The following is a 24,598-nucleotide window of genomic DNA, read 5'->3' as shown; positions in this document are numbered from 1 at the left end:
AAAAAAAAAGAATATAACTTTTTTTTATGAGTTTCTTATAAAATCAGCACATGCCACAACAAAGTTAGGAGAGAAAAAAAAAACAACAATAAAAACCAACATGCAAAAAAATTAAGGTCAAGGCTGTTGTAGGTCACTCATGTTGCTCGCAAAAGTATTGTGACATCACAATGATATATAAAACTCATTTGAACCAACCTTTAATTCTTCGGGTTTTTTTGGGGGGTTTGAGTAGCATACGTGTGGTCGTTGGAATTTTTGCTAAGGAATTTCAATTCATTTTGAACGAAATTCCTTTGATTTCTCCTGTGCTTTTTCTTATTTGGAATACAAAAAAAAAAATGGGTGGCGTATAAGTGATTTTAATTTAATTAATAATAGTCATACGCTCCCATATACCAGACAAATATTTTATTATTGGCATTTATATTTTTTTCTTCTAAATGGAATATTTTTTGGTTTTTGTAACATTTTCTGGGCTATATAGTATTAATTTCGAAAGAAGTAGACCTGCCCTTTTTCAAAAATGTAAATTACGTTGAGGTAGCTCATAAAATTCCATAGATATAGCCCAATGAACAGAGACGCAAAAATCGGATAATTTTTTGCTCCTTTTGCGTATCCCTAGTCTAGAGGCCATAACTCCTGAAATAAGTGGGATATCTTGATGAAAAGACTTGATCAGTACAGTTCGGTCTTCGTGCGATTCAAATAAATGTAAAATGCTTTGAGTAGGACGTAATTTTAATTCAATTAATAGCATTTGGTAGTAAAGACGTCCCCATATACAAGACAAATTTTATTTATTGGCTTTCATATCTTTTATCTTCCAAGTGCAATATTCATGGTTTTTTAACGTTTTCTGGATCAAGTAGTATCAATTTGGAAAGAAGGACACCTGCCAGTTTATAAAAACGTAAATTCCATTGACATAGCTCAGAAAATGTCAAAGATATGGCCCAATCTTTATTGACGCAAAAATCGGCAAATTTTTTGCTCCTTTTGCGTAACCCTAGTCTAGAGGCCATAACTCCTAAAATAAAGGGGATATCTTGATGAAAATACATGATTATGACAGTAAGGACTTCGAGTCATTCAGATGAATTCAAAATGCTGTGAATAGGATGTAATTTTAATGCAATTAATAACAATAATACGCTCCCATAACCCATGCTAATTTTTTATTATTGGCTATTGCATTTTTTTCTTCTAGGCGTCATATTTTTGTCTTTCGTAACATTTTGGGGGTCAGGAGTATTAAAATGGAAAGAAGGAGACCTCCCCCTTTATAAAAATGTAGACAGCGTTGCCATAACTCACAAAATTCCAAAGATATGGCCTAATAAAGATCGATGCAAAAATCTAATTTTTTGCTCCTTCTGCGTAACCTTGATCTAGAGGCCATAACTCCTAAAATAAAGGGGATATCTGGATGAAATGCCAGGACTACGACAGTAAGGACTTCGAGGCATTCAGATGAATTCAAAATGCTGTGAATATGATGTAATTTTAATTTAATTTATAACAATAATACGCTTCCATAAGCCATCCTAATATTTTATTATTGGCATTGGGATTTTTTCTTCTAGGTGAGTTATTTTTATTTTTTGTAACATTATGTGACTCAGGTATTATTAATTCGGAAAGAAGGAGAACTCCCCCTTTATAAAAATGTAGATTGTGTTGCCATAACTTACAAAATCCTAAAGATATGACCTAATGAAGATGAAAGCAAAAATCGTTTAATTTTTTGCTCCTTCTGCGTATTCTTGGTCTAGAGCCCATAACTCCTGAAATAAATGGGAAATCTTGATGAAATGAGAGGATTATGACAGTAAGGACATCGAGCCAACCAAATGAATTTAAAATGCTGTGAATATGACGTAATTCTAATTTAATTAATAACAATAATACGCTCCAATAACCCATATTAATACTTTATTATTGGCTTTCGGATTTTTTTTCTAGGCGAGATATTTTTGGTTTTTTATAGTTTTCTGGGTCAAATAGCATTAATCTGAAGAGAAGGGCACCTGCCAGTTTATAAAAACGTAAACTCCATTGACATAGCTCAGAAAATTCCAAAGATATGACCCAATCTTCATTGACGCAAAATCGGCAAATTTTTTCTACTTTTGCGTAACCCTGGTGTACAGGTCACAACACCTGGAATATAGGGGATATCTTGATGAAATGACCGGTTTATAGCAGTAATGACTTCTAGTCATTCAGATGAATTCAAAATGCTGTGAATAGGATGTAATTTTAAATTAATTTATAACAATAATACGCTTCCATAATCCATACTAATATTTTATTATTGGCTTTTGATTTTTTTTCTTCTAGGTGAGATATTTTTGTTTTTTGTAACACCTTGTGGGTCACATATTATAAATTCGGAAAAAGGAGACCTGCCCCTTTATAAAAATGTAAACTGCGTTGCCATAACTCAGAAGATTCCAAAGATATGGCCTAATAAAGATGAATGCAAAAATCGTCTAATTTTTTGCTCCTTCTGCGTAACCCTGGTCTAGTACCCATAACTCCTAAAATAAAGGGGCTATCTTGATGCAATGACTTGATACTAGAAGTGCGGACTTCCTGTCATTCAAATAAATTCAAAATTGCTGTAATTGCTGCATTTCAATTTAATTGATGACAATCATAAGCTACGTTATACCAAACAAATATTTTGATATTGATTTTTTCCTTTAAGAGGGAATATTTTTGGTTCTGATTATATTTTCAATATAAGGAGGCATAAATTCGGAAAGAAGAATGTCTTATATTTAAAAAAATGTGAACTGTAACATTGTAGCTCCTGAAATGGCAAAGTTATGGTTAAATGAAGATAGACGCAAAAATCGGCCAATTTTATGCTCTTTTTGCGTAACTCTGGTCTAGAGTCCATAACTCCTAAAATAAAGGGAATATCTTCATGAAATAACTTGATTATGAAAGAACGGACTTCGTTTCGTTCAGAAAAAATAAAAATGCTGTAACTAAAGTGTTGTTTAAATTTATTTAATGACAATCATAAGCTACGATATACCAAACAAATATTTTGATATTGATTTTTGGAATTTTTTCCTTAAGGGGGAATATTTTTGGTTCTGATTATATTTTCAGAATAAGGAGGCATAAATGCGGAAAGAAGAGTGTCTTACTTTTACAAAAATGTAAACTCTGGCATTGTAGCTCCTGAAATGGCAAAGTTATGGTGAAATGAAGATAGACGCAAAAATCGGCCAATTTTTTGCTCTTTTTGCGTAAACCGCGTCTGGTAGTCATAACTCCTGAAATATACGGGATATCTTGATAAAGTATCATGATTACAATAGTGTGGACTTCATGCTACTTAAATAAATTCTAAATTCTTTAACTACGACATAATTTTAATTTGATTTAAAACAATCACAGGCTCCCCTGTACCAGATAAATATTTTACACTTGATTTTGGAACGATATGTTTTCTATAGAGGATATTTGTGGTAGTGATTGAGTTTTCCGAATAAAGAAGGGTGAATTTGGAAAGAAGAATGTCTCCCTTATACTAAAATGTAATTGGTGTTACTGTTACTCAAAAAGTGCCAAAGTTATGATCAAACAGAGGCAAACGCAAAAGTCGGCCAATTTTTTGGAACGTTTAAGTAACTTTGATTGTGGGGCCATAACTTCTTAACCCAATGAGCTATCTTGATGAAATAACATGATTATGTTAGGGTAGACTCCAAGCTATCCAGATAAAATTCTCTATCTGCCTATAATTTTATTTAAATAATATTAATCATACGCTCCACTATTCAAGGCAATTATGTTGTTTAAGGAATTTTTGAAGTGATCTCTTCTACAGGCCATATTTTTGGATCTGTTTAGGTTTTCTCAATAATCCAGGGTAGATTTGGAGACATTGATGTGTCGCCTCTACAAAAATGCAATCTATGTTGATGTAGTTGAAGAAACGACAAAAATATGGCATAATGAAGACAGACGCAAAAATCGTACAATTTTTTCTTATTTTTGAATAACACTTTTATGGAGGTCAAAGCATCTGAAAATCAACTCCATATCAAGATCAACTATTTTTATTCTGAAATAACGGACTCTAAACCTTTAGAAAAAAAACATAAAATGCTAAAACTTGGCTGGCTGATAAAATTGATATTAATTTAATTAATAATAATCATACGCAACCTCATACTAAAGTTATATTTTAGTGGAAATGTTTGGATGCTTCGAGGCATATCTTTGGTTCTAGTTGAGGGATCTAAACGAAATTGATTAATTTTGGAAGAAAGAAGTCCCCTTTCTTTACTGACAGGAACTTAGTTGATGAAGCTCACGAAAGGCCAAAGTTATGACGAAATGAAACCGATGCAAAAATCAGCCCAATTTTTTTGTCATTTTTAGTAGGCCTGTCTTAGAGGCCATATCTTCTGAAGTAAGTGGAATATCTTAATGAAATTAATAAATTGTAAAGGTAAATTTCTCTCGCTTGGTAATCGCGCATAATATCAATGTATTTTACTTGAAAAGTTTTTTTTTGGAGAACTTCAGAAAAGTCAAATCTTCTTGCTTTTGAGAGAATAAAGTAATGATATTTTTTTAATTTTTTTTTTTAATTAACTGAAATTAATTACTTAAGTTTAGAATTTTAATTAATCTTAATATTAAACAAAAAATCAATTAATTAAAATTTGGAAAACTTACTCGCTAATTGTTGAACAGCTTGCAGTTGAAATTGCACATCAGTCATTGAGGAAAGTTTAGTTGTTTTGTAAAATATTATTTTTATTAATTTAATTTTTTTTGTTGCTTCTTTTTTACAACTGTAGATTTAGAGATATTTTTTACACACTTTGGGCATCTGTGATTGATTTTTCTTTTTTTTTAATTTTTTATTTATTGATAGTATGTTTTAAAGATTTTAATATATATTTATATCTTTTATCAAGAAGAGTTGAAGTTATAGACTAAAGCAATGTACTGAGAACGACATAAAAACGTGATTTTAATGTTAACATTTTAATTAATTATTTTTTTTTTGTCACTGGAAGGTGATTGATGGGAAATATTTCTGTTTTTTTTTTTTTTTTTTTTTTTTTTGTAGATCAAATACCTTCAAGAGATCATCAAAGGATATCAGATATTTCCAATACCTTCTACATACACAACCATTCTAGAGCCCTTCTTTAAATTAAAATTCTCTCCACGAGTCGAGAAATTTCTATAGGAAATTTTCTCCACTCGTGGAGAGAATTTTCTATAGGAAATGTTCTCGACTCGTGGAGAGAATTTTCTATAGTAAATTTTTTCTATGGGAAAAATGAGGATATTTCTATCCCTCCCTCGTCCCCGATCTTTCTCCTTCTATTATGGAAAGATTTCTTAAAGGAAATCTTTCTTATTAGTGGAGAAATTTCCAGTGGTTAATCCAATATGGAACCTATCTCCATCTTGGCACAAGAAATCTCTTCTCCAACCATGGAGAACATTTTCGTGAAGATTTTCATCATTGTTTGAGACATTTATCGCATTATAAAAATATTTTCCATAGAAAAAATTCAAAATTTTTATTTGGAGAAATTTCCAGTCGGCAATCATCACCATTTTTTTGGAGATATTTCTTAGGAATTTTTCCCTTTTTTTTTGGAGAAGTTTCCTATATGAAATCTGCGGAGAAATAGTTAAATCTAAGTTTCTGATTGCTCAGAGTTGATTTCCTGATGTCCTTTTCTGGATTTTTCTCAATCTCCATTTTTGGAGAGATTTCCTATAGGAAAATTTCCCAATTTTTTGGAGAAGTTTCCTCTGCATCTGTGGATAAATAGTTGAATCTAAATTTCTGAATTGTCGGAGAAGATTTCTTGATGTCCTTTCCTCGGTTTTTCCCACTCTCTATTTTTGGAGAGATTTGCAATAGGAAAATTTTCCCAATTTTGTAGGGAAGTTTCCTGTCTGAAATCCTTTGCATCTGTGGAGAAATAGTTAAATCTTCATTTCTGATTGCTCAGAGTAGATTTCCTGATGTCCTTTTCTAGATTTTGCTCAAGCCCTACAATGGGGAATCCAATATGAAAAATATCTTCATCTCCCCACAAGAAATCTCTCCTCCAACCATGGAGAACATTGTCGTGGGGATTTTTATCATTGTTGGATACATTTATCGCATTTTCTTCTTTTATGAAAATATTTTCCATAAAAAAATCCAAATTTTTTGGAGAAATTTGCGATCGGCAATCATCTCTATTTTTTTTGGAGATATTTCTTAAGAATTTTTCCCTATTTTGTGCATCTCTGGATAAATAGTTATATCTAAATTTTGTGAATTTTCGGAGAAGATTTCCTGATGTCCTTTTCTGAATTTTTCTCAATCCCTATTTTTGGAGAGATTTCCAATTGGAAAATTTCCCAATTTTGTGGAGAAGTTTCCTGTCTGAAATCCTCTGCATATCTGTATAAATATATCTAAATTTCTGTATTGTCGGAGAAGATTTCCTGATGTCCTTTTTTGGATTTTTCTCAATCTCTATTTTTGGAGAGATTTCCTTTAGGAAATTTTCCCAGTTTTATGAAGAAGTTTCTTGTCTGAATTCCTCTGCCTATCTGTATAAATAGTTATATCTAAATTTCTGAATTGTAGGAGAAGATTTCTGGATGTCCTTTTTTGGATTTTTCTCAATCTCTATTTTTGGAGAGATTTCCAATAGCAAAATTACCCAATTTTGTGGAAAAGTTTCCAGGCTGAAATCCTCTGTATCTCTGGATAAATAGTTAAATCTAAATTTCTGAATTGTCGAAGAAGATTTCCTGATGTCCTTTTCTGGGGTTTTCCCACTCCCTACTTTTGGAGAAATTTCTAATAGGAAAATTTCCCAATTTTGTGGAGATGTTTCCTGTCTGAAATCCTCTGCATCTGTGGATAAATAGTCAAATCTAAATTTCTGAATTGTCGGAGAAGATTTCCTGATGTCCTTTTCTGGATTTTTCCCACTCTCTATTTTTGGAGAGATTTCCAATAGGAAAATTTCCCAATTTTGTGGAGAAGTTTCCTGTCTGTAATCCTCTGCATCTGTGGGTAAATAGTTATATCTAAATTTCTAAATTGTCGGAGAAGATTTCTTGATGTCCTTTTTTGGATTTTTCTCAATCTCTATTTTTGGAGAGATTTCCAAAAGGAAAATTTACCAATTTTGTGGAGAAGTTTCCTATCTGAAATCCTCTGCATCTGTGGATAAATAGTTTAATCTAAATTTCAGAATTGTCGAAGAAGATTTCTTGATGTCCTTTTTTTGGATTTTTCTCAATCTCTATTTTTGGAGAGATTTCAATAGGTAAATTTCCCATTTTTTTGAAGAAGTTTGCTATCTGAAATCCTCTGCATCTCTGGAGAAATAGTTATATCTAAATTTCTGAATTGTCGTAGAACATTTCTGGATGTCCTTTTTTGGATTTTTCCCACTCTCAATTTTTGGAGAGATTTCCTATGGGAAAATTTCCCAATTTTGTGGATAAAAAATTAAACCTAAATTTCTGATTAGTCGGAGTAGATTACCCAATTTCCTTTCCCGATTTTTTTCTCACTTTCTCTAAATACCCATGTCCTGTGATTATCCTTTGAAATTTCCCAATTCGATTTTCAAACAAATTTTTATATCTTTGCTGTGTGAAAATGTGGGTGAAAAGCCGTGACAAATGTCTTCATAGAATTTCACAAATAAACGCCATGTCAAAAAAACTTTGTTCCTTGCGTTATCCTTTCACTACTTTTTCTCACAGTTCACTTCACTTTCTAGATTCCACTTAAAGAGCGCGCGTGTGTGTCTATGTGTGTGTGTGTTGACAATAAAATAAAAATGAAATTTCTTGTTTGCTTTTACTTCATTTTCGTTGTTTTTTATTTGTTTATTTGTTGGTGGTCCTCGGCACTGAGAGTGTAGTGGTGGTGGAATGCGTGCTAACACTTTTACTCCCCTTACACATACACAGGCACACACACATACATGTATAGACACATACATATATACCCACATCCAATATTTTTTTGGAGCTATCTTATGTTGGATCTTTTTTTTGTATATCCTATTATCCTTGTAATGCCTAGGATGTTAATGTGTCGATGCCTCACACACACATGCACACACTCAGAATTGAGCATAAAACTTCGTTGGAGCCTCTCAGCTCATTATTGGTGAGCTAGAGTGGAGATAAACTTCAAATTTGGAGAGGTCCTTTTGTTTGTGTGGACAATTTGGCCACACTTTGCGGCAACTCTTGGGTTTGCTCTCTTTCTCTTTTAATTTTTTTTCTCTCTCTCCCTCTCTCTCTCTTGCAGCACACGTTTTAGTGGTAAAAATTTCTTGTTATAGAAAAAAATGTGTTGTTCCCCTAGAAAAAAAAACAACAACGGCATGAACTCCAATGTCATAAAAATAATTTTTATAGAGGAACCACTGAATGTCCTTTGAGTTTCATGTCTGCACTTCCTCCTGATGGCTTTTGGAGCATATATATGTAGGGAAAATTTTTAATACCAACATAAATTTGAACGCACCACAAATATTTTTTTTTCTTTGCACTTAAATATTTAAAATTCGTTGAAGTTAGACTTAGGTGTACATTTTTTTCAGGACAAATATTTTTTTTTTGAATTTTTTTTTTTTTTAATTTTTATTTTATTTAATTTTTTTTTTTTTTTCTTCGAGATTTGTTTTGATTTTTTTTTTATTAAATTTAATAAAGTAATTATATAATTTCACAAAGTTGTTTCCACTGCATTTCCATTCAGCCAATGGATTTTTCAAAAAAATTTCGCGTTTTTTTCTATTAATTTACACCACTCCTTTGTGAAAAAGGCCTGGTTTTTATTTCATTTTTTTTCAATTAATTATTTAACAATTATTTTTTCAATGGCTTCATATATTTTTTTTTTTCATCTGTGTGTTTTCCTCCCCAGCATTTTCCATGGACTCCTGTGGAAAATGCCCTCTGTGGCTACAATGTTCCGCGTTATCCTTTTTGCACGTTTTAACAGAACCTCAACGAAAATCTAACTGAGCTCACCATAGACATCTTACGAAAAGCCAGGGTGGCCTCCAATCTCTCTCTCTGTGTGTGTGTGGACATGCGCCCCAACAAACTGTGGTTTCCATCTCGAATGCGCCGGAATTTTTTAAATCTGGATCCCATTCCTACTCTATCTCTCGAGAGAGAGTGGTAGAGCATTGGCATCCAAAAAACCATGTGCTGTTATTTCTATCATGATTTTTTCTTTGCTTAATTTTTATTACCGGTCTTTGATTGTTTTTTTTTTTCTTTTTTTTTTTTCAAAACACACAACATGTGTTTCGCTTGGGACAGTTGAAAAAAAAATCGGAACTTGCGATTTGTTTATGTTTGAACTTTTAAGGGTAGTTTTTGTGGTTTGCTAATATGGAATGCTAATCTACAAGGGAGGGGGGGGAGGGTTGGTTGATTGCACACAACCAAGGGGTAATGGACATGCATTAAAGACACATTTCCTAAAACAAAATGTCTCAATAAATAAGGGAACTACTAATAAAATTTCCCATATAAAAAGAGATATTTCCAGAAGAGAAATAACCACGAATTTTGGGGGGAAATATGCAGAAAAATAAATAAAAAAATTAAAAATATTACATCAGTAGGTTTCGATAACAACTTCTCTCTATAGAAAAGTTATCGACAACAAGTTTTCCCAACACAAACAAACAAGTTTTCCCTAGAGAAAAATTATCGATAACAATTTTTCTTTATAGAAAAGTTGTCGATAATAAATTTTCTCCAGGGAAAAGTTATCGATAATAAGTTTTCTCTTTAGATAAGTTATCGATAACAAATTTTCTCCATAGAAAAGTTATCGATAATAACTTTTCTCCACACAAAAGTTATCGATGATTAATTTTCTACATATAAAAATTATCGATAATAAATTTTCTACATAGAAAAGTTATCGATAATAACTTTTCTCCACAGAAAATATATCGATAATAAATTTTCTCCATAGAAAAGTTATCGATAATAACTTTTCTATGAAGAAAAATTATCGATAATAATTTTTCTATGGAGAAAACTTATCGAAAATAACTTTTCCGTATAGAAAAGTTGTCGATAACAACTTTTCCGTATAGAAAAGTTGTCGATAACAACTTTTCCGTATAGAAAAGTTGTCGATAACAACTTTTCCGTATAGAAAAGTTGTCGATAACAACAATTCTATATAGAAAAGTTGTCGGTAACAACTTTTCCGTATAGAAAAGTTGTCGATAACAACTTTTCGGTATAGAAAAGTTGTCGATAAAAAATATTCTATATAGAAAAGTTGTCGATAACAACTATTCTATATAGAAAAGTTGTCGATAAAAACTATTCTATACAGAAAAGTTGTCGATAACATCTTTCCTATGCAGAAAAGTTTTCGATAACAACTTTCCTATGTAGAAAACTTGTCGATAACAACTTTGCTGTATAGTTGTCGATAACAAAAAGGTGTTGATAACAACATTTCCATAAAGAAAAGTTGTCGATAACAACTTTTCCATAAAGAAAATACGTCGATAACAACTTTTCCATAAAGAAAATACGTCGATAACAACTTTTCCATAAAGAAAATTCGTCGATAACAACTTTTCCATAAAGAAAAGTTGTTATTGAGAGAATTTGTCGATAATAACTTTTCTGTATAGAAAATTTATCGATAATAACTTTTCTGTATAGAAAATTTATCGATAGCATCTTTTCCGTAAAGAAGAGTTGTCGATAACAACTTTTCCGTAAAGAAAAGTTGTCGATAACAGCTTTTCCGTAAAGAAAAGTTGTCGATAACAACTTTTCCGTGTAGAAAAGTTGCCGATAACAACAAAAAAGTCGATAACAACTTTTCTGTATAGAAAAGTTGTCGATAACAACTATTCTATATAGAAAAGTTGTCGATAACAACTATTCTATATAGAAAAGTTGTCGATAACAACTATTCTATATAGAAAAGTTGTCGATAACAACTATTCTATATAGAAAGTTGTCGATAACAACTATTCTATATAGAAAAGTTGTCGATAACAACTATTCTATATGAGAAAAGTTGTCGATAACAACTATTCTATAGAGAAAAGTTGTCGATAACAACTATTCTATAGAGAAAAGTTGTCGATAACAACTATTCTATAGAAAAAAGTTGTCGATAACAACTTTTCTGTGTAGAAAAGTTGTCGATAATAACTTTTCTGTATAGAAAAGTTGTCGATAATAACTTTTCTGTATAGAAAAGTTGTCGATAACAACTTTTCTGTATAGAAAAGTTGTCGATAACACTTTTCTGTATAGAAAGTTTCGATAATAACTTTTCTCCATAGAAAAGTTATGGATAATAACTTTTCTCCATAGAAAAGTTATCGATAGTAACTTTTCTCCATAGAAAAGTTATCGATAGTAACTTTTCTCCATAGAAAAGTTATCGATAGTAACTTTTCTCCATAGAAAAGTTATCGATAGTAACTTTTCTCCATAGAAAAGTTATCGGTAATAACTTTTCTCCATAGAAAAGTTGTCGATAACAACTTTTCTGTATAGAAAAGTTATCGGTAATAACTTTTCTCAATAGAAAAGTTGTCGACAACAACTTTTCTGTATAGAAAAGTTGTCGATATCAACTTTTCTGTATAGAAAAGTTATCGATAACAACTTTTCTATATAGAAAAGTTGTCGATAACAACTTTTCTATATAGAAAAGTTGTCGATAACAACTTTTCCGCACAGAAAATTTATCGATAATGACTTTTCCGTATAGAAAAGTTGTCGAAAACAATTTTTCCGTATAGAAAAGTTGTCGCTAATAACTATTCTATATAAAAAAGAATTATCGATATAGACGAAAATTATCGATAATAATTTTTCTGTGTAGAAAAGTTATCGGTAATAAGTTTCCTGTACAGAGAAGTTATCGATAGTAACTTTGCTGTGAGAAAAGTTATCGATAATAATTTTTCTGTCTAGAAAAATTATCGATAACATTTTTTCTGTGAAGAAAAGTTTTCGATAATATTTTTTTGTGTAGAAAAGTTATCGATTAACATCTTTTCCGTATAGAAGATTAACCGGGAACAACTATTAAAAGTTGTCGATAATTTTTTTCCAGTTATCGATGATAGATTCAAAAACTTGTATGTGTGCCTCCCCATAAAATGAGTCTGTCCTGATAGTGACAGCGGTTGTATGATGTCAAACTGTTATTACAACCCATGACATCTCCAAGAAGTCAAGATGACGAGCAAAGCATCCCTTGCCTTTAAGGAAGCAAAAAGGACATCAACGAATTCCCCCCCACAAATACACATAAAGGTAGCAGAAATCAACCGGTAGTATTATCATCGTCATAAAGAAGCGTGGCAAATGTTTGCAAAGGACATCAGTCGATGTCCTTTCCATGTACTCATAAAGCATAACGCCAAACAGAGAAGACCATAAAATTTAGAAGAAAAAAGGACGAAAGCATCTATTTAAGGGACTTGTTGAGGAGGCAACGACAATAATTAAATAATTTTTGTGACCAGACGAAAAAAAGCAGAGAAAAACAGCAACAACAAAAAAAAAAAAGAGTAAATTGAAAGTTATCCTCCGTGGGCATGGTGACAATTACAACGAGGAGGTGGAAGGGGGAGGGGTGGAAGAGGAGAGGTGGGAAAGAAGGAGTAAAGGAGGAAAATGGACCGGCAACCATTAGCAAAGGATGTGTAAGTACTTAATGAGACCCAAGAGCCAACATTAAATTTTCCTCGCACACAGCCAGAGGATGTGCGGAAAGGTAGGATGGGAGGAGGGTTTATGGGGGTGTGAAGGAATTGCAGACAAAATTAAAGGTAGCTCAATTAAAGCTGGCAACATTTAAAGCAATTTATAAAGAATTGTTCTAACTACGGCAGTAAAATAAAGAAAACACTTTTGGTTTTTGTTTTTTTTTTTTTTTTCAATTTTTAATTTTTCCAATTTTTTTTTTCAATTTTTTTAAAATATTTTTAACTACAATTTTGTTTTAAGCCTAAAAAATAGTTCCGATATTGTTTGTTTGCCTGGTTTGTATTTGTTTTTTGTTTTCAATCTAAATGTTCGTTTTTAACAAAAGGGGGAGGAGCAACTACGATCATACTCACTTAAGCTGGCGATCCCGATGCCACACCGCCATCTGTAGATGATCCTCGGGCTTGATCTCCTCGACGGCAGCAGCCAAATCGGATAGGTCAAATTTGAAGCAGTGATCAAAATATGGACGATTGGAATGACGGTGAACTACGGTGCGCTGATAGGATTGAGTTTGGTTCTGGGATTGACGAATCAGAGCCACCTTGACATAGGCATTGAGATTATTTGAGGGAGTGCCATTGGGACGCTGCAAGTCACGGCAACGAATAACTGAAAGGAAGTGAAAAACAAATTAAAAAAATATGGTTTCGAAGAGAGAGAGAGAGAGAGAATGAGAGAGTGTGTGAGAGATGAGAGGAATTATTTGAATTTTTTTTTTTTATGGATTCTTTTTTTCTATAGTAAAATTTTTTTCTATAGAAAAAAATCGCAAACCGGACCTGGCGATTTTTTTTTTATAGAAAAAAAATTGCCTCCACGGATCGGGCGAATTTTTTTTTCTATAGAAAAAAATTGCCTCCACGGATCGGGCGAATTTTTTTTTCTATAGAAAAAATTTCCTCCACGGACCCGGCGAATTTTTTTCTATAGAAAAAAGTGCCTCCCCTGGCCCGACGAATTTTTTTCTATAGAAAAAAGTGCCTCCCCTGGCCCGACGAATTTTTTTCTATAGAAAAAAATCCCTCCCCTGGCCCGACGAATTTTTTTCTATAGAAAAAAATGACTCCCCTGGCCCGACGAATTTTTTTCTATAGAAAAAAATGACTCCCCTGCCCGACGAATTTTTTCTATAGAAAAAAATGACTCCCCTGGCCCGACGAATTTTTTTTCTATAGAAAAAAATGATTCCCCTGCCCGACGAATTTTTTCTATAGAAAAAAATGATTCCCCTGGCCCGACGAATTTTTTTCTATACGAAAAAAATGACTCCCCTGGCCCGACGAATTTTTTTCTATACGAAAAAAATTGCCTCCACGGACCCGACGAATTTTTTTCTATACGAAAAAAATTGCCTCCACGGACCCGACGAATTTTTTCTATACGAAAAATTGCCTCCACGACCCGACGAATTTTTTTCTATACGAAAAAAATTGCCTCCACGGACCCGACGAATTTTTTCTATACGAAAAAAAATTGCCTCCACGGACCCGACGAATTTTTTCTATACGAAAAAAAATTGCCTCCACGGACCCCGACGAATTTTTTCTATACGAAAAAAAATTGCCTCCACGGACCCGACGAATTTTTTTCTATACGAAAAAAATTGCCTCCACGGACCCGACGAATTTTTTTCTATACGAAAAAAATTGCCTCCACGGACCCGACGAATTTTTTTCTATACGAAAAAAATTGCCTCCACGGACCCGACGAATTTCTAGAAATCCTCCCTGGGAAATTTTTTTCTATACGAAAAAAATTCCTCCACGGACCCGACGAATTTTTTTCTATAGAAAAAAATCCCTCCCCTGGCCCGACAAATTTTTTTCTATAGAAAAAAACCCTCCCCTGGCCCGACAAATTTTTTTCTATAGAAAAAAATCCTCCCCTGGCCCGACAAATTTTTTCTATAGAAAAAAATCCCTCCCCTGGCCCGACAAATTTTTTCTATAGAAAAAAATCCCTCCCCTGGCCCGACAAATTTTTTCTATAGAAAAACATCCTCCCTGGCCCGACAAATTTTTTTCTATAGAAAAAAATCCCTCCCCTGGCCCGACAAATTTTTTTCTATAGAAAAAAATCCCTCCCCTGGCCCGACAAATTTTTTTCTATAGAAAAAAAATCCCTCCCCTGGCCCGACAAATTTTTTTCTATAGAAAAAATCCCTCCCCTGGCCCGACAAATTTTTTCTATAGAAAAAAATCCCTCCCCTGGCCCGACAAATTTTTTCTATAGAAAAAAAATCCCTCCCCTGGCCCGACAATTTTTTTCTATAGAAAAAATCCCTCCCCTGGCCCGACAAATTTTTTTCTATAGAAAAAAATCCCTCCCCTGGCCCGACAAATTTTTTCTATAGAAAAAAAATCCCTCCCTGGCCGATAATTTTTTCTATAGAAAAAAATCCCTCCCCTGGCCCGACAAATTTTTTTCTATAGAAAAAAATCCCTCCCCTGGCCAGACAAATTTTTTCTATAGAAAAAAATCCCTCCACTGGCCCGACAAATTTTTTCTATAAAAAAATCCCTCCCCTGGCCCGACAAATTTTTTCTATACAAAAAAAATCCCTCCCCTGGCCCGACAAATTTTTTTCTATAGAAAAAAATCCCTCCCCTGGCCCGACAAATTTTTTTCTATAGAAAAAAATCCCTCCCCTGGCCCGACAAATTTTTTTCTATAGAAAAAAATCCCTCCCCTGGCCCGACAAATTTTTTTCTATAGAAAAAAATCCTCCCCTGGCCCGACAAATTTTTTTCTATAGAAAAAAATCCCTCCCCTGGCCCGACAAAGTTTTTTCTATAGAAAAAAATCGCAACACGGACCCGGCGAATTTCTTTCTATAGGAAAAAAATTGCCTCCACGGACCCGGCGAATTTTTTTCTATAAGAAAAAAATTGCCTCCACGGACCCGACGAAATTTTTTTCTATAGGAAAAAAATTGCCTCCACAGACACGACGAAATTTTTTTCTATAGAAAAAAATCACTCCCCTGGCCCGACGATTTTTTTTCTATAGAAAAAAATGCCTCCACGGCCCTGACGAATTTTTTTCTATAGAAAAAAGATTACTCCCCAGGACCGAAGAATTTTTCCTATTTTTTCCAAAAAAAATTCCACTCTCCTGGTGTTTAATCCCTCTCTTTGCTCAGATTTTTAGTTCTCTAAACTTGGAACTCACCGTGTACATTTAATGTCTCGTTATCCAAGTATATGGCCACATCCAAGGAGCCACGTCCTGTGGCAACATTGGTCAGAGAGCTGGACGAACAATTACCACTCAGCTGTTCATTTGTTGAACTGGCAATGGAAGAGGTCATCGAGCCACGTTTGCTGTTCGTGTAGCTGGCATCGTCGGTATCCTCCTCACTGGCACAGGAGAAGCTGAGGCAACGTTTAATGGAGTTGGGATGGCCTTCCAAGGCCAAGGTAGGGGTACTGCAGTGGACCGCCACACTTTTGCCCGCGCCTGAGAAGAGCAAATGTTGTTCCATGGCGGGAGGGGGTGTTTCCATGTTCAGCAGCGATTTGTGGTTGGTGTAGTGTTGTATGGCCTCCGGGGTTTCGGGGCTGGGTATGCCATTGGGCAATGTCAAGCCAATCATTTCTGGGCGTCCTTGAGATCTTGTGGGGGCTTCTAGAGTCATTTCCCTTTTCCCTTCCTGCTGCTCCCGCTTTTCCTTGACCTTCTCCTTGCTGGCTTTTTTGTCGGTTGTCTTGGGATTTTTTCTCCTTACCACCCTTTGCCGTTTCAAATGTTGCGGTGTCCTTACCTCCATTTCGTGAATACTCTCATCCTTGTCGGCCTCTTTGATTTCGATTTCCGGAGTCCTGGGAGGACTTTGGGCTTTGACATCTTTGCGTGCACTCTCAATGATGGCATCCAACATGCGATCCAGGGTAACATCTCCCATACGCGAAGAGGAGAGGGAATCTTCTTTGATTTTATTCCGGAACTTTAGCCGCGACAGGGGAGTGATATCCTCCTCGTTGGCAAAATCATCAGAAAATCGGGATCGCAGATGATCATTTGGCGGCTGGGGTGTTCTTTCCAGGTTCATGGAAACCCGCCGAAGGTTACGCCTTTTAATGTGTATTGTGGGCGCTGCGGGGGGAGTGTCCTCTTGAGGCCTGCGAGGACTTTTGCCATTACTGAGATCCTGCAAAGCACTAAGGCTAGTGTTGCCAAAAGAATGGCGTACAAAATGCACCCCAAAGTTTTCCTTGTTATGATTGCCGGTCAGAGAGTGGCGGGGTGAAGAGCGACGTCTTCTCTCTTCCAAAGGACTATCCAAGTGGTTGTCCAGAGAGCGACGCAACAGACGTCTTTCCAAAGTTTCGGTCATGGTGGGCATTTTCGGATTGGTTTTGGATGGCAGCTGCTGAAAATTTCCACTGGAGTAACGTTTTTTTCGCTGAGGCAGAGAGGGACGGATGTGGATTTTGAAGAGAATTTGAAGTAGAGAGTCGAGACTGTAGAAGTTGAAGAGACTGACGTTGTTGTTGACGTGTCCACTTTAGCATTGAGTGGGTTTTTTTGGTTGTTGGGAGGGAGGGAGGTGGTTTTCAATTTCAAAAAATAAAACAAAAACTGCAAAGAAAAGGAGAATTTTTTTTATTTCAAAGAAGAAATGGAGGGTTTTTAAAGAAAATTTAAAAAAAAATAAAAAATGAAAATTCAAAAAAAAAAAATTAAAAAATTATTCGATTTTCGTTTCAATTAAAAAAAACTGAAGAAATAGTTCCTGAGGACCGAACGACCTAAATTTATTCGGTGGGCCACTTTAGCCCGTCTCAAAACCGGTTTCATTTAGCCAAGACTCCACCACCAATTGGGTTCAATTCAAACCAAAGTGGTGAAAAAGTTGAAGAGAGGGTAGTGTTGGGTAGTTACGAAAATGATGGTGAAATGTTTGGTCTTCGTGGTGAAATATTCGAATTTTGACGAGGCGGGTTAAGAAATTTTTAGGAAAGGCCTAAAAATTTCAAAACATGGCCGCATTAAAGGGATGTGACAGAAATTGTTAAACATGGTTTCTAAGTGCCAAAAAATAACTTACTTCAAATTTCAAATAAAAAACATCTGGAAATCTATCTTTAGGATTTTGAGGACTTCTGGAAGATATTCTTTTCCTCAATCCAATAGGTCTAGGAGATTTAGGGAGAAATTCTTAAATTTATTTTAAAATAATATTGTTTTCCTTTTTAAATTTTCCATTGAGAAGTTTAGGTTGGAATGGTGTGGTTTGGGTATTCATTCTATGGGCTATAACTTTTTCCCTATATAGCCTATGAAACTGAGCTACAAATATGTTAGAATATAGAACCCCAGCTTTCATTTGCGACCCCTTTTATATTAATCAGTCTACCCATTCCATAGATAAGTGGGAAAGAAAATTCTCACAAAAAAGTTTAATGTCGAGATAATGTCCCGATTTCTCTAGGCTCATAAATATTTTTCTAAAAAAAATTTGATTTCTTTCCCCAAATAAAATTGAAGGCAAGGGGTCTTAGCTTTCATTTGAGACCACTTTCAAAAAGATTGGGCAACTAGGACTAGAGCTATGGCCTCATAAGCACAAGTACAAAGAGAGTCAGTTATGGTGCTTATAATTGTGAAATTTAATTCACCAAGTCCCAGTATGGAAACGAATCGCCATATTGCTATAATTTTTACACTGATTTTGACAAAGATCATGACAAATTACGGTACAAAATTTTAGAACCATAGCACAACCCATTGGCTCGTGGTGGACAAATGAATTTTAACAATTTCAAAATTATAAATTAAGTTATCCAAAGGCTTATGAAAAATTAAGTAAAATATATACAGATATATACACAAAATTTTACTCGGGCATTTCTGAATTGTTTTGATTGTTTCCATGGACCTAATATATATTTGGAGAATTACGGTAAAAATTTAAAATATATTGTATAAAAATTCAAATTTCCGCTTTGGGCATATATTTCGATCTCTTGAGTTGGAACGAGGTTCCTTGGGTGTTCCTTCTTTGACCTAGAATTTCTTCTCTAGGTAACCTTTGAAATTAAGTTTTAAATATGTCATAGTACTGAGTCCTTACTTTCATTTCCGCCCCTTTATACATTAATCAGTTAAACAGTTCCATAGATATGTGGCAATTTGTGTTCTAACAAAAAAGTTCAGTGCCGAGAATGCATTTCGATTTCTGTGGATGTATAGATATTTTTCTAGAAAAAATTCAGTCTTATGCCTAGGAGATAATTGAAAGCCGAACGTCTTAGCTTTCATTTAAGGCAAATTTCAAACAAATCGATAACCATGTCTCTGAGTTATGGCCATATAAGCACAGAGAATGTCGCTTAAGGGACTTCGAGAAAATTCCACACTGCTAATTCCCTGTTGATCAGGAGTTCCAGTTCTCAATATATTGAGATCAGATTTTACACAATATTCCTGAGGAAGTACTTTTTAAATAATCTATGTTCCTGAGAAGTATTTTTTAAAAATCCACGCTCCTGAGGAAGTATTTTTAAACATTCCATGTTCCTGAGAAGTATTTTTTAAAATCTACGCTCCTGAGGAAGTATTTTTAAAAAATCTATGTTCCTAAGAAATATTTTTTTTAAATCCACGTTCCAGAAGTATTTTTTTTAAATCCACGTTCCTATTGCTGGTCCTTCAAAATTTTTCTTTCAAAATTTTCTTTCAAAAATCGCCATTTTGTTGGTCCTTAAAGATATTTTCTTTAAAAAATCCAATTTTTCCTAAAAAACCCACTTTTGGTTGGTTCTTGAAAGTATTTTCTTTAATCAATGTTCTTTAAAAAATTCATATTTTGTTGGCCCTTAAAATAATTTTTTTTCTTTTTTCTTTTGTTTGGTCCTTAAAAAAATATTATTTTAAAAATCCTCGTTGTGTTGGTCCACGAAAAAATATTATTTAAAATATCTCTATTTTGTTGGTCCTTGAAAATATTTTTTTTCTAAAAAATCCTTAAAAACTATTATTTTAAAAATCCTCGTTTTGTTGGTCCCCGAAAAAATATTATTTTAAAAATCCCCATAATTTTGGTCCTTGAAAATATTTTCTTTAAAAAATTGCGTTTCGTTTGGTCCTTAAAAAACATTATTTTAAAAATCCTCGCTTTGTTAGTCCACGACAAAATATTATTTTAAAAATCCCTATTTTGTTGGTCCTTAAAAATATATTTTTTTTAAAAAATCAAGTTTATGTTGATCTTTGAAACTATTTTCGTTTAAAATTCACGTTTTGTTGGTCCTTAAAAAAATATTATTTTAAAAATCCCTATTTTGTTGGTCCTTGAAATATTTTCTTTTTCTAAAAAATCCACGTTTGGTTGGTCCTTGAAAATAATTTACTTAAAAATTCCTATTTTGTTGATCCTTGAAAAAATGTTTTTAAAAAAATAAACGTTTTGTTGGTCCTAGAAAATAGTTTCTTTAAAAAAATTCACCTTTTGTTGGTCCTTGAAAGTATTTTCTTTAATCAATTTACGTTTTGGTGGTCCTTACAAATATTTTCTTTAAAAAATCCAGGCTTTGTTGATTCTTGAAAAAAATGTTTTTAAAACAATTTACGTTGGTTTTTAAAATAATTTTTTTAAAAAAATTACCATTTTGTTTGTCCTTGAAAATATTTTCTTTAAAAAAATTGTGTTTCGTTTGGTCCTTAAAAAATATTATTTTAAAAATCTTCGTTTTGTTGGTCCTTAAAAATATTTTTCTTTAAAAATAAACGTTTCGTTTGTCCTTGAAAATATTTTCTTAAAAAATCAACTTTTTGTTGGTCCTTGAAAATATTTTTCTTTAAAAAATCTACGTTGTGTTGGTCCTTGAAAAAATATTTTTTTAAAAATCCACGTTTTTTTGGTCCTTGAAAATATTTCTCTTTAAAAAATCCCCATTTTTTTGATCCTTGAAATTATTATTTTAAATAATTCATGTTTTGTTGGTCCTTGAGAATAGTTTCTTTAAAAAATTCACCTTTTGTTGGTCCTTGAAATTATTTTCTTTACTCAATTTACGTTTTGGTGGTCCTTAAAATATTTTTCTTAAAAAAAATCCCATTCTGTTAGTCCTTGAAAATGTTTTCTTTAAAAAAATTTTTTTTTCGTTTGGTCCCTAAAAGAATATTATTTTAAAAATCCTCGTTTCGTTGGTCCACAAAAAATATTATTTTAAAAATTTTATTGTTGGTCCTTGAAACTATTTTTTTTTTAAAAATCCACGTTTGGTTGGTTCTTGAAATAATATTATTTTAAAAATCCCTATTTTGTTGGTCCTTGAAAAATTTTTTCTTGCTCCTTGAAACTATTTTCGTTAAAAATTCACGTTTTGTTGATCGTTAAAAATAATTTATTTAAAAAAAATCACGTGTTGTTGGTACTTAAAAATATTTTTGTTAAAAAATATCGACATTTTGCTGGCCCTAAAAAAATGTTCTTTATTTATTATTTTAAAAATTCCTATTTTGTTGGTCCTTGAAAATATTATCTTTTTAAAAATCCACATTTTGTTGATCCTAGAAAAAATGTTTCTTTAAAAAAGACCAACGAAACTGTCCTTAAAAATTTTTTCCTTAAAAATCCACGTTTTGTTGGTCCTTGAAATAATTTTTTTCAAAAAAACCATTTGTTCCTTGAAATTATATTTGTTAAAAATTCACGTTTTGTTGGTCCTTAAAAATATTTTTTTAAAAAATTTAACTTTTGTTGGTCTTTGAAAAAAATTTCGTTAAAAGATCCTCCTCTTTAAAAGGTCCTTAAAAATTTTTCTTTAAAAGATCCTCCTTTTGTTGGTCCTTGAAAAATGTTCTTTAAAAAGTACACCTCTTGTTGGCCCTTGAAACTATTTTCTTTAAACAATTTTTTTGGTCCTTAAGAATATTTTCTTTAAAAAATTCACGTTTTGTTGTTTCTTAAAAATATTTTTTTTTTAATTTTTTTTTTGATCCTTGAAAATATGTTCTTTAAAAAATTCCCATTTTTTGGTCCTTGAAATTATTTTCCTTAAAAAATACAGGCTGTTTTGAGCCTTGAAAAAATATATTTTCTTCGAAAAATCTACGTTTCGTTTGTCCTTAAAAATATTGTTTTGGTCCTTGAAAATATTTTCTTTAAAAAATCTATTTTTCGTTCGTCCTTAAAAATATTGTGTTGGTCCTTAAAAATATTTTCTTCAAAAATCTACGTTTTGTTGGTCCTTGCAAAAAATTTACATTTTGTTGGTCCTAAAATTTTTTTCTTTAAAAAATTTAAAAAAATGTTTCGTTGAAAAAAAATGATCAAATCAAAATTTCGCTGGCCTTTTAAAAATGTTATTTAAAAAATCCAAAGCAATGTTAAAAAAATCCAGAAATAGTGGCCCCTTGAAAATATTCTTTAGAAATCCAAGGTTGGGAAAAATATTCTTTTAATAATCCAATTTTTTTTCAGTTTGTCCTTTGAATCCTGTCTCAACATTTGCTCCTACTGGGTACATGTTGGTGGTATTTTACCATATTTCCACCACAATAAATGGCTGAGGTGACTTTTTTCGAAGGTAGTAAAAAAAATGATGGTTTGTGTCCGCACTAGATGTCAAGCAAATACAATTTACAGGATGTCTATAAATGTCCTTAGTGAATTATGGCAACAACACAGGGTGGAGATTTTCAAGGTGCGGGGATAGCTAAAGGGAAGAAATTGTTTTATTTTTTTGGTAGCAGAGAAAAAGCAGATTCAAGTAGGATTTGCTTCTGCAATAATAATGTAATTGGAGTCCTTATTGGATATAAGGATTTTCAAGGATAACATTAAATATTGAAGGAATTTATGTTTTGCATTTACAATTTTGAGATAGAGTACACGAATTCAAACATAATTGAGAAATGGGGTATTCAGAAATAAAACAAAATTATTAAAGGACCAAAAAAGGATATTTTTGTTATATTAACTAATTTAAGGATTCATCAGGTCCTTAAATTATTTTGGATATTTTGGTTATATTTTTAATGCCCATACATTTAATAAAACTTCATCAATTTTTATATGACAAAATTTGCAATTCTAGGCCATTTAAAGACCAAGGGCATCATTATCCTTTTTTATCCTGGAAAATAATTTCTTTCTCCCTTCTTCATTACCGCACAAAAATATTAATTTCTATATTATAAATTTCCTTAACACGGCATAATTTCCCTTTATTCCCTTCCCTCTGATGGAACCCCTCAACAACAAAACAAGGATCTTAAAGGATAACAAGTAGAAGAAATAAAACAAATGCCCTGAGCACTAATATCCCATTACAAAATGCAAATGCAAAAAAATAACTTGAACTTCTTGTTTCTTCAGTGCAAAGCACAAACAAATGAAGTCCTTTTAAATATCCTGTTTAGCACAGGACTTGAACAATGCACCATGCATGCAACATTTAATGTGTGTGTTGGATTGGAGAGCGTTTTTTTTTTTTTTTTTGCCATTTTATGGCATGGCGTTGAAGTAGTCCGCGAAGGACTGTGAAAATGTTTCACGTCGTCCTTAAATGCTGCTTATTAAAAGGGTCCTTGACATTGTCGCCACGGCATGTGTGGGGAAGTTTTTATGATTTTTTTTTTTTTTTTTTGAATTTTTAGAGGGAATGGGGTTCGACAAATGGATATGGACAAAAGGGTGAAAAGATAGATGAATGGATAATAAGGAGTGAGTGGTGAGGGGAAAGAGGGAGGGAAAAATTAATTTTGAAATGGCAAAAGTGTGTTACCTGTTAAAAGCAAATTGATTTATGGCAAGCAATGTGAAAAATTAAAAATAAATTGTATTTTTTTTTTTGAAAATTTTTGGAATTGGAATAAAACAAATTCCTTTCAAGGGAAATTTTCGTCTAAGGACATTTTAACAAAATATTTTTATTTTAAAACTTTGCTGGGGAAATTAAATCGAAAAATACCCAAAATTTGAAAAATCCCATATGGGAAACTTTTAGGGATGCATCTGGAAAACTAAAAATTTCCCTTTTGGGGAAATTTTAATTTTTGAGAAATTTTTAATTTTTTTTTTTATTTTTGTCTAAAGGGAAATTTTCATCTAAGGATATTTTAACAAAAGGAAAAGGATATTTTTAAAATTTTTTTTATTTCCAGGTAAATTAAAAATTTCCCTTTTGGGGAAATTTTAACATGAATCTGAAGAAATTTTTTATTCCCAGGAAAACTAAAAATTTCTTTTTATGGGAAATTTTAGTTTTGGAGAAATTTTTAAAAATATTTTTATTTTTGTCCAAAGGAAATTTTAACAAAATTTTTCGATTTAAGACTTTGCTGGGGAAATTAAATCGAAAAATAACAAAATTTTTAAATATCCCATGAGGGACATTTTTAGGGAAATTTTTTTTTTTAAATGGTAGTAAACATTTTTTATCCACAACAACTTGAATCTGAAGAAAAAATTTTATTTCTAGGAAAATTCAAAATTTCCCTTCTTGGGAAATTTTAGTATTTTAAGAATTTTTAAAAATAATTTCGTCTAAGGAAATTTTAACAAAATATCTCTATTTTCAGACTTTGCTGACTTTGCGAAAAATTACAAAATTTTATAATATCCCATAAAGGGAAATTTTAAGGGAAATTTTTGTTTTCAATGGTAGTGTACATTTTTCATCCATAACAACATGAATCTGAAGAAATTTTTTTATTCCCAGGAAAACTAAAAATATCCCTTTTGGGGAAATTTTAATTTTTGAAAAAATTTTTAAAATATTTTAATTTTTGTCTAAAGGGAAATTTTCAACTAAGGATATTTTAACAAAAT

General features: G+C 32.4%; 1 protein-coding gene across 1 annotated transcript in view; it reads right to left on the bottom strand.

The window, feature by feature from the left end:
- Positions 1 to 13,060: 13,060 nt before the first annotated feature.
- LOC101890507 (uncharacterized) overlaps positions 13,061 to 24,598 on the bottom strand; it is a 29,446-nt gene continuing 17,908 nt past the window's right edge. The window contains exons 2-3 of the mRNA XM_005188533.4: positions 15,988 to 17,397; positions 13,061 to 13,425 (exon numbers count right to left, since the gene is read on the bottom strand). Coding sequence (XP_005188590.4) covers positions 13,163 to 13,425; positions 15,988 to 17,161 — 1,437 coding nt within the window. The 5' untranslated portion in view covers positions 17,162 to 17,397 and the 3' untranslated portion in view covers positions 13,061 to 13,162. The remainder of the gene's footprint in view (positions 13,426 to 15,987; positions 17,398 to 24,598) is intronic.

The sequence above is a fragment of the Musca domestica genome, unplaced genomic scaffold, assembly GCF_030504385.1.
Source record: "Musca domestica strain aabys unplaced genomic scaffold, Musca_domestica.polishedcontigs.V.1.1 20, whole genome shotgun sequence".
Taxonomy (NCBI): Eukaryota; Metazoa; Arthropoda; class Insecta; order Diptera; family Muscidae; genus Musca; species Musca domestica.
The sequence above is the reverse complement of the archived record's forward strand: the minus strand, read 5'-3'. Positions and strand labels throughout refer to the sequence as shown.